This window comes from Andrographis paniculata, unplaced genomic scaffold, assembly GCF_009805555.1.
Source record: "Andrographis paniculata isolate CXL003 unplaced genomic scaffold, ASM980555v1 Contig46END, whole genome shotgun sequence".
In the NCBI taxonomy this organism is placed as follows: Eukaryota; Viridiplantae; Streptophyta; class Magnoliopsida; order Lamiales; family Acanthaceae; genus Andrographis; species Andrographis paniculata.
Window position 1 is genome coordinate 1699861 of NW_026137580.1, and position 11705 is coordinate 1711565.

An 11705-nucleotide genomic window follows, 5' to 3' on the forward strand; every position below is an offset into this window, starting at 1 on the left:
TGATGAAGCACATAAAATCAAATCTAACAGTTATAGCAGCAGTCGTATGATACCCTAGTAGTAGTATCTATATCTATATGTATGTATGTATATATATGTAATGTACGTACGATAGAGCATTACTTACATACAGGTAAGCTAAAGATAATCGTAGTAGTAGTCCCAAAAGTATGAATGTACGAAAATAAAACCGATCACATACCATATGTCTTTAATCAATTGATCCAGCTAGATGTTCAGAATCTGGCAACTAACAAGCTCCGCAGATCCAGCGCTCCTCGACGCGACGACCTGCCAAATATTCTCAGACGAAAATGGTAAGGTTTCACAAAATTCTTGCAAGGATTCACCTAAATTAGCTGCTGCCGATGAAGAAGCAGATGTAGACGCCCCGGGATCACATCTACTTTGCCTATCGGCTTGAACGACCAAGATATTATTATTTACATCCTTGGTGACCACGTGAAGCTTTCCTAACAAACTGGCAAGCAAATAGGGCGACTCCGAATCAGTTAGGTCATGAATAGGCACATCTCCTTCGATAACTTTCCAAGAATCATCCTGGTGATCGTACACTTTGATCTGAGCGCTATCGATCGAGTTGGATGGATCTAAAGCATACAAGTCCCCATCTACAATGGCGCCTAGCTTTGTTCCAGCTTGTCTTGCAGGCCATCCCTCACCCATGCCTACGGGCATTTCGACCCATGAATTTGTTTCTGGATCGTATACCTCTCCTCCAACATCGACAAAAAAGGGCCAACAGTATAGACTCTGAGGTACGTAAAGTTTTCCCCTGTATGATGTCATTCCAGTCGCAATGGGCTTGAGCAGGTCGGCAAGAAAAGCTGTTGGAAGCACTTGGGCTTTTGAAAACGGCATGCTCGGCACATCGGACCATGTCCCGGAAGAGGGATCGAAAACCTCGGCTGACTGGAGAGGGGTTAGACCACCACGGCCGCGAGTAACACCTCCAACAACATAAAGCTTGTTGTTTAAGACACTTGTTTTACAGTAGGCTCGTCCTGTAGACATGGGGGTCGCTTCAGTCCAAGCATTTACGATCGGGTCATAACACCAGACAGTGTTCATGGCCAAAGTCCTGCAAAATCCACCCAACACATAGAGACAGCCGCCAATGGCTCCCACAGCACAACCACAAAATGAGATTTGGTCCAGCGCAGCCTTCCTTCCCAACCAGCTTCTGATAGCATCCGCAATAGCACTGGATCCGACAATGTTCCATAGCTTAAGGCTGGACAGGCCCCTTCGGGTTCCTTCTTCTGAAGCAATGTTTGGCAGCAATGGCAACTTTTGCCATATCTTGGACACAGGATCGAGGGCAAACCAGACAAGCTTATCGCCGTGAGTCTTGGTCAATATGTAGAGCCACTCCTCTGTTGTTCCAAGTTCTTGTCTTATCTTATAAAGCTCTCTACTTCTCAGAGCAGCTCTCCAGCTTTTCGAGACAAGTTTTGCATTGAAATGACAAATTCTTGGAAGTCTGGCGAGAATTTGAACCGATATCTCATCAGGAAGGCTTGGAATCAGGCGGGGGTTTTCATCCCAGAAGCTATCTAAAGTCCTCTGTCTCTTGCATGCCTCGCCCTGTGATTCAAGGGAGATGTTGTTGCAGCCTGGCTTGTGGTTATTCAAACTCAGTCTAGCTCCCATCGGACAATTTCTTTACCTTCTCAATGACAACATCAATTACTCAACAAGTTCATGAAACTGAAAGAATTAAGAGCAAAAAATGTTGCCAGGAATTTCACATAATTCTACTCCAATGCTGCCGCGATTAAGTGATGTAATGCAAATCAGAAGCATATAAAATTAATGGAAAACATCCATAAAATATTAGTTTTCACAAGAAGAACAAACACATTTTAAAGTGCGTGTGACAATTGATCAAGAGAAATAATTAGAGGAAACGATTGCACAATCAAAAACAGTATAGAGATATACGATTTAATCAGAGATTAAAAAAGCCTTTCTTCACAAACCTCACTGATTGCAGTCGATAAAGTATCATTGACTTTAGATAAACCAGTTCAGATTCTCAGGGGAAAAAACGAGACAGAAACTCAAATAATCAAACTGAAGACGACCAAAGATCAGACCAGAAATTCAAATTCAAACACACATGAAATCGTAAAACATTGTTACAAATAAAGATCTATCCGCACTCCATATTCCCGGAACATGACACCGTATAAATAAACAAACCTAACCTTCCAAATTTTGACCCCAAACACGAAGGAAAACCACAATTATCTAAGAAAACAACGAGAAAAATAAAACGCGAACCACGAAAAAATCCGACAGAAAATCACAACCAGAATCTTGACGAAATTACGTTCACGCCAAAAGAGATCGAGAAATTCGAACATATACAACAAAATTGAGGTAAAAATGAAATTCCAGCAAACAATTTACCAGTGCAGAGACGAAACGGAATGCGGTGGAATCGGAAAACGAGAGATAGGCATGGGCGGGGCGGCGAGTGTGGACATGAACTGCGGCAGCGTTCCGACGCCGTCAAGCGGGCAAAGTTAGCGCAGAGACCATTGGAGTCTCCACAGCCTTTGGCGACTTTTGGTTTGGATGCAATAATTGTTTATTAGCTGCGTTGTCACTTCACTCGCCGCTCCCCTCCCTACCAATACAATATTCAATTACTTTAATATTCATTTATTCTAAATTTTATTTTATTTGGATATATCTTCAACTCGATCCAACCCAATTTGTTTGATTGTATACTCTCTCCATCCGGTTAGAAAGTATACATATTTGCATTTTGTAACGTTCAATTACAAAGTAATTATTTTATTAAATATCCTGTTTTTTTACAAATACATCATATCATTACTTTTATACTAAAAAGATAAAATCAAAAATATCATTTTACTATTTTTACCTGCTCACTATAATTAAAATACTATTATTCTTTAATCTCCTTACCAAAAATATTGGTATATTTTTAACTTGAACGGAGAGAGTTTTTTTTCAAACTTATTTTATTATTTATTTATTTATCTTCTAAAATATTTATTTATAATGAATTAAAATTTTTATAAAAAAATCAAATTCAAATTCAAATGTTTCAGCTAATTTGACACTTAGATTGAGTTTTTTTTTATTATTATTATTTTTTATATGACGTGAAAATCTGCGGCCGCTATCTGAAAATGCGCATTGGATATACCCTGCAAATTAAATCCGACAGACAAGTCAGAAGCAAGTCAACTTAAATTGAGTTTTAAGTTAATAAATTATGGTGATAGTTCATAATTCAAAAGTCATTGCACTAATCTCATTTTTCTTCTTCTTTTTTTTTAATCGTTGTTTAGTATTCAAGTCATATATTTTTCTTAAAATATTTGTTATTCCTGTTTCTAACAATTATAAATATTTTAAAATACAGGCAAAATTATAAGAACCATTTTAGACTGTAAAAAAGAAAGAAGTTAAAACTATAGTGTCTTCATCTAGTAAGTTTTTGCTATATATTTTACCATGAATATTAAAAAAATACATCTCGTTGATCTTTGAATATTAATTGTTATATGATAATATAGTATAAATTAAGGGGAAAAGACAAAAATATTTCTATTAGTGTCTTTTAATACCATTATAATGATATTTGTGAAAAAAATTATATAAAATAATTTTAATGTTAAAATACACAACGCAAAATGTAAATAAAACCGTTAGAGCCGGACGAAGAAAGTATAATATATATATATATACACTTATACAATATATAATAAATATACTTTATTCATCAGTGTACACGTTTATTATGTCATGAATTTAACAAATATAAAAATATTGATGATATCAATTCTCAAGTCATGTCCTTACTAGAAATATATAATATTAGTAAGAAATTGTAATCAAAATTTAGGACCTAATACTTGTAGTTTACAACTAATCGAACACATACGAAACAAGAAACATCGAATCTTTTATATACTTTGTTAATCGAAGGAGTCCGGACTCAGTTTACCCAATATTTCAACCGACTAGCAACACTTACACACAACCTCGACCCAAACACTACCGACATCCACAGAAACGCACAATCAGCGCGATTAACAACCTAATCGAAAGAAATCTCAAGATTCTAAGCCTAAATCATCGCGGACAATCAATTACACCACGAACAGCCCATAAACATAGAATCGAGAAATCAAACCGAAGAACAGCTCTAGAACAAGCTGTAATACAACCACGGTGGATGAACTTCAAGTTTCGATGGCCAAACTCGCCGGAATGCACCAGACAGATCGATCGCATTCGTCGGGAAAACTAGGGCTCCAGAGAGTGAATATCGCGATGTGAAGGAGTGAGGATTAATCTGTCCAGTGAACCGGGAAGCAGGGTATATATATATCAGACCCCTTGGACCGGTTTGAGGGCGGTCCAGGGCGGTTCAGGCCAACCGAACCCATCCTCCAATTCATCACTCAATCGGGTCGAACCGCGGGCACGGGATCCGGGTTTCGATAGGTCGGGTCGGGTCGAAGTGTAATATGCACAAAACATCACAAATCTCCACCTTTTTGGGCATTGGAGAAAGTGCTTCAAGGGTGTCATCCCTGTCCGAGCTCCAACGATTTAGTCTTTTAACCTGCGGACTTATTAACACGGTTAATGTTCTCAAGTTTTAAAACAACTATAAAAACAACTCAGCTTCACAACTAACAAAAACAGCTACATGATTAAATATGTCATGCTGAAAACAGAATTTTAAACAACAAAAGATACAAACCTTCAAGTTTTAAAGATTCTCCTAATCAAAAGTATCTATATAAACTGTTTTCTTACACAAATTGAATTTTGTTATTGATAAAACTTTTGTTCCCATGTCCGCAGGATTATACTCAGAAGGTATTTTTTCTAGTTTTAAAAAACCCTTAGACACTATATCACGAATGAAATGAAACCTAACATCTATATGTTTCGTTCGATCATGAAAGACTGGGTTTTTACAAAGCTGAATTCCGGATTGACTATCTGAAAAAACTGTTACTTCATTTTTCAAGTAGCCTATTTCATTTAATAAACCTTTTAACCACATACCTTCCTTCAATGCTTCAGTTATGGCCACATATTCCGATTCTGTCGTAGAGAGGGCAACACTATGTTGTAGTTGGGATTTCCAACTAACACAAGAACCACACAAAGTAAAGATATACGACGTAGTAGACTTCCTAGAGTCTCTATCATTCGCATAGTTAGAATCCACATAGCCATTCAGTTTTAACTCATTAGTGTGTTTACCAAATACTAGACCAACTTCAATAGTATCAACTAAGTATTTAAACACACACTTTAATGCACTCCAGTGTTCAACACCCGGGTTAGCCATGTATCTACTCAAACAGCTAATAGAATATGCTAAATCAGGCCTAGTGCACACCATCAGGTACATAATAGAACCTACAGCACTAGTATAAGGCACATTCAGCATGTATTTCACATCAGTTTCAGATTTTGGGCATTGCTCTTTAGATAAAATGAAATTAGAAGTGAGGGGGACAGCAGAAGGTTTAGCATCAGCCATACAGAATTTATTCAAAATTTTCTTAATGTAAGAAGACTGATTTAAAAACAGCATGTTATCTTTTCTTTTCCTAAGTATATTCATACCAAGAATTACCTTTGCATCTCCTAGGTATTTCATATCAAACTTCTTGCTTAAACAATCTTTTACATGATTAATTGTTTCCAAACTAGGACACATAATCAACATATCATCAACATATAATAGCAAGAATATGGGATGCTCACATGCTATTTTAAAATACAAACAATGATCAAAATTGCTTCTATTAAATTTCAAAGATTTCATGCATTCATCAAACTTTATGTTCCATTGCCTAGGGGACTGTTTCAGTCCATAAAGGGATTTCTTTAAAAGACACACATGATTAGGATTAGTTTTATCAAAGAAGCCTTCCGGCTGTTTCATGTAAATCCTTTCATACAAATCACCATGTAAAAATGCAGTTTTTACATCTAATTGTTTCAATTCCCAATTAAAATAGGCAACCAAAGTAAGCATGAGTCTTATAGTAGAATATTTAACAACAGGAGCAAAAATTTCATTGTAATCTATTCCCTCCTTTTGTGTAAACCCCTTAGCAACTAATCTTGCTTTAAATCTAACTCCATTTTCATCTTGTTTTACTTTGTACAGCCATTTACAATCAACAACAGAACTGTTAGCTAACTTTGGCACCAAAATCCAGGTTTTATTCTCCTTTAAAGACTTCATTTCTTCATTCATTGCATTAACCCACTCATTTCTTTGTTTTGATTTCATAGCTTCACTATATGATCTTGGTTCATTACCATCTAATGATTCAAACACATTATAAGCTAAGGAGATAACATCAACATCAAAATCATCTAACCTAGGGGGCTGTCTTACATTTCGCCTAACTCTATCCCTAGCAAGTTGATAATTTTCCAGATTTTGATCAATATTTTCAGCAATTCCAGATTCCATTCTCTCATTAACATCATCAGAACTGATCTCCAGACCAGTCTCTGAATTTCCAGAATTAAAATCTGGATCAGAACTGGTTGTTCTGGTATCAGTTCTATTTGAGGCACTGTAATCAAGTAATTCAGCCTCTAAATTGGCTAAATTATAATGATTTTGCTCCACCTCATTCTGAGTATCATTAGGACCATTAACAGCAGTATTTTCATCATTTAAAGTCTGATTTTGCTTCAAACAGGGCATTTCATTCTCATTAAATGCTACATCTCGACTAACAAAAGTTTTGAAACCTGGTTTAGTGTTTAACCATAGCCTATATCCCTTAACACCCTCGGGATACCCTAGGAACACACACTTCTCAGCCCTAGGTTCAAGTTTATCATTGAAAACACGTATAAAAGCAGAACAGCCAAATACTTTCAGGTTTGAAAAATCAATTCTCTTTCCACTCCACCTAAATTCAGGACATTCACCTTTCAAAGGCACTGAAGGTGATCTGTTAATTAAATAGGCTGCTGTAAGAACAGCCTCACCCCAAAAGCTCTTGGATAAACCCGAGGAAGCAAGCAAGCTTCGAACTCTTTCTAATAGAGTTCGGTTCATCCTCTCAGCCACCCCATTTTGTTGAGGTGTATAAGGGGCTGTTTTATGTCGCTTTATTCCATTTTCAATGCAAAAGCTATCAAACCAAGTATTGCAATATTCTAAGCCATTGTCAGTTCTCAAACACTTAATCTTCTTACCCGTTTGATTTTCAATAGAAATTTTCCAATTTTTAAAAATTTCAAACACATCAGACTTTTGTTTCATTAAAAATACCCAAACTTTCCTTGAAAAATCATCAATTATAGTAAAAAAATATCTTCTACCACCATGTGTGGGTTCACTAGCTGGTCCCCACACATCTGAGTAAAGATATTCAAGGATATCTTTTGAAAAAATCCTACTTTCAGTAGGTTTTTGAGGAAAAGTAACTCTATGATGCTTTCCATATATGCAATTGTCACAAAATGGCACATTTGAGAAATTTCCAGCACCTAAACAACCAGTTTTATGCAAAATCTCCAATCCTCTATTACTCAAATGACCTAATCTCCTATGCCACAACTCAGTGCTGTCATGGACAACATTCACACAAGCATCAGATTCACAAATAGGCACAGCAGACACAATATAGAGATTATTTCTCAAATCAGCCTTGAAAACTACTAAAGAACCCTTAGTTATTTTCATAAAATCCATTCCCCATTTTCCTTCTAGTCCTAAAGAAGACAAACCAGCACAAGAAAGCAAGTTATTTGACAGATTAGGGACATGTCTCACATTGCACAGCTTTAAAACATTTCCAGATTTAAATTTCAGCACAACAGTCCCTATTCCTTTAACACTGCAAACCCTATTATCAGCCATAGTCACATTACAGTTTAAAAGGGTTTTATAATCACTGAAAAATTCCTTAAAAGGAGTCATGTGATAGGTGCAAGCTGAATCTAATAACCATTCATTCTTATTAAAAGCAGTCACATTGGAACATTCAGCAGTAACAGCAAACACTTCACCTAAGCTATCATCATGAGAAATCAAATTTACTTGTTCATTTGAAGAGGTATTAATAGTGGGTGTTCCATTTCTAAAGTTATTGTTGTTGTTATTCAAGTTTCTATTCTTCTTAGGACAATTCCTAATGAAATGTGAAGTGTCACCACAATTAAAACACCGTTTAACATACTTTGAAGGGGTTTGAGATCTATTCCTAGACTTACTCCTAGACTTCTTCTTATATTGACTATTGTAGGAGTTATTCCATTGCTTATTGTTATTTGAAAAAGAGCCATTTTTATTCGGTCTAAAGGGAGATCTACCCCTAACATGCATCACCTCACCATGTGTATGTTTATTAGCTTTACTTAGTTTCAAATCCACTTCTTTACTTTTTAGACCATTTACCACAACATCTAGAGTAATTACATCCCTACCATATTTTATAGCTGATTTTACATCTGAATATGTACTAGGGATTGCATTTAACATAACAATAGAGCTGTAATCATCTATGTTTTTATCCCCTGTAAGTTTTATATCTTGAATTAACTTTGAAAAAATATCTAAATTTTCATCTATTGTCTTTGAAAGATCTAATTTGAAACTAAAGAATTGTTCTAACAAATGTATCCTATTTGGAAGTGAAGTTTCAGTATACATGTTATTTAATTTGTCCCACAAATCCTCAGCTGAACCATAAGTACCTATTTTTCTAATTACATGGTCAGCTAGGTTTAAAATAATGCACGAAGATGCAAGTTCATCAAGTTCAAACCTTTCTTCAAGAGAAAGGTCTGTTGCTTGATCAGGTTCAACTGCTTTTATCAATCTTTGAGTTACAAGAACACTTCTCATCTTTTGTTTCCAAATTGCAAAATCAGATTTTCCATCAAAAGGTTGTATATTAAAAAATGCTTGACTAGCCATGTTTTTTAAAATGAAGAGGAAAAACAATCTGTTTTAAGAAAAAGACACAAGAACAGGCCAAATTTCACAAGAAAAACTACTGGTCCTAAGAACAGATTCACTGGATCGCTTTAAAAACAGATTTATTGTTTATAAAATCTCAACAAAAATATCCACCAGATAAGAATGTTCCAGAACAGAGAAAAAACTGAATAGTAACTAATCCAAGGGTTAGTTTCTTGAGAAAACTAACTTAGGAGCAGTTAATATTTCATAACACACAACCAGCTTTACACAAACTGCTCTAACTAACACTTTAACTGTCACAATAACCTCAAACAGCCACACTTATCACAGAAACAGCCACTTAGCACAAAAACAGCCACTTAACAAACTCAAATCGCCACACTTAGTCACCCCAAAACTGAAATCTCACAAAAATATGTGACAGGGTTAGGAATGTTACCCACTCCAAGCTCCGCAACTATTCTTTGACATTCTTTTCGTAATTCAAGACCTCCAACCTGTAAAATCCTTCCAACTGCGCACTTAATACACAAATTAGTAAAGTTTGGATGAATCAATCAACAAGGAACTACCCAAATCAACCAAACAAGGATGATTTCAAGTCCTAATCTCCTACAGGCCTATCTTAGTCCTTAATCAAGGAGATCTAAACTTTACAGAAGTGAAAACACCATAAAAATTCAGTTTTCACTTCGACAGAACAGTAAACAACCAAGACTTCGAAAAACTTGAAATTATTTACACAAAACCTTCGGATTTTACAGAGAGAACTAGGCGTTCACTCCAGGAACTCGAAAATCACGATTCCAGTAAACTAGCAAGCCCTAACCAGCTCTGATACCACTTGTAATCAAAATTTAGGACCTAATACTTGTAGTTTACAACTAATCGAACACATACGAAACAAGAAACATCGAATCTTTTATATACTTTGTTAATCGAAGGAGTCCGGACTCAGTTTACCCAATATTTCAACCGACTAGCAACACTTACACACAACCTCGACCCAAACACTACCGACATCCACAGAAACGCACAATCAGCGCGATTAACAACCTAATCGAAAGAAATCTCAAGATTCTAAGCCTAAATCATCGCGGACAATCAATTACACCACGAACAGCCCATAAACATAGAATCGAGAAATCAAACCGAAGAACAGCTCTAGAACAAGCTGTAATACAACCACGGTGGATGAACTTCAAGTTTCGATGGCCAAACTCGCCGGAATGCACCAGACAGATCGATCGCATTCGTCGGGAAAACTAGGGCTCCAGAGAGTGAATATCGCGATGTGAAGGAATGAGGATTAATCTGTCCAGTGAACCGGGAAGCAGGGTATATATATATCAGACCCCTTGGACCGGTTTGAGGGCGGTCCAGGGCGGTTCAGGCCAACCGAACCCATCCTCCAATTCATCACTCAATCGGGTCGAACCGCGGGCACGGGATCCGGGTTTCGATAGGTCGGGTCGGGTCGAAGTGTAATATGCACAAAACATCACAGAAATTAAGTAAACTTTTGTTATGTCATTGGCATCAACTTATTTTTCTTCATAATATACATTCAATTTTATATTGAGTTTAGTCATACATGTTATATAAATATATAAATATATTTATATTTATTTATGTAATATTTTTGAATAAAAAAAATCGTATATTTATTTATGTAATATTTTTGAATAAAAAAAATCGTGAATTTAATTAGTAGCGCTAGTTAAATATAATCAATCGAATTCACTCAAAGTTTTATAGCTAAAATAAATAAGGCAAAATTGTTTATAATCTAGCGTAAGATTTCTTTGTATTTTTTGGACTCCTTATGGTACAAAATTTTCAAATCTAGTGGATCATATGTAATTTTTTCGAACAAAACTTTTTTTTTATTGAACAATATATGTTCTAATACTGTATGATATAATAATACAGAGCACATATTGTAACACACAGTATATTATATTATTGATTTCAACATAGTAAATATATTTATACATCATGAAGTAATATATAGAAACATATATTGTCTGGTTTTATTATATGTAATGACGGGTCAAATCAACATCATATTAATGAGTCAATCAGCACGTTCACCAAGTCAAATAACTATTATGATAATTTTCTCGGTCAGCACATATATAATAAGACAACAACATATATTTGACAACACATAGTGACAAAATATATAACATATATTCTTACAACATATTATATAATTTTATATGGCAATTGATTTTGTTATCTTATATTTTATAAAAAAACATCTAATTTTCATCTACATTCTAATCAACAGGATGTTAATTGGTCACCATATAAATAAATGACTATTGTTATTTGTTAGACCAAAAAGTATATTATATGATGGATGTTGGATATATATATATATATATATATTAAATTGACTAAAATAATTTATTAATGTTAACCTCATCTAATTATTGTATGATGTTTAGATAAGTTTAATATTTGAGTCATATTTTATTTTATTTTATTTCAAATTTAATAAAATATGACTCAATTAGTAAACTTATATTTTATATAGTCAATATAATTAAATTTTATGCTAGAAATCTCTGGTTCTAATTGTTCACTCTAAGAATATAATACTTCCTTTGTTTCAAAATAAATTTTTTATTAAGTTGAGATTTAAAGAATAATAGTATTAAATTGAGAAGAAATATAAAGTATAGTGTAAATTCCTTTGTTTCAAAATAAA

At 34.8% G+C, this 11705-nt stretch overlaps 1 protein-coding gene across 1 annotated transcript; it reads right to left on the minus strand.

The window, feature by feature from the left end:
- LOC127252573 (F-box/kelch-repeat protein At1g22040-like) lies at window positions 1-2647 on the minus strand. The gene is made up of 2 exons (XM_051276802.1): window positions 2437-2647; window positions 1-1690 (listed from the first exon to the last, which is right to left on the minus strand). Exon 2 carries the CDS (start codon window positions 1672-1674, stop codon window positions 229-231), a length of 1446 nt encoding a protein of 481 aa, XP_051132759.1. The 5' UTR covers window positions 1675-1690; window positions 2437-2647; the 3' UTR covers window positions 1-228.
- Window positions 2648-11705: the final 9058 nt, after the last annotated feature.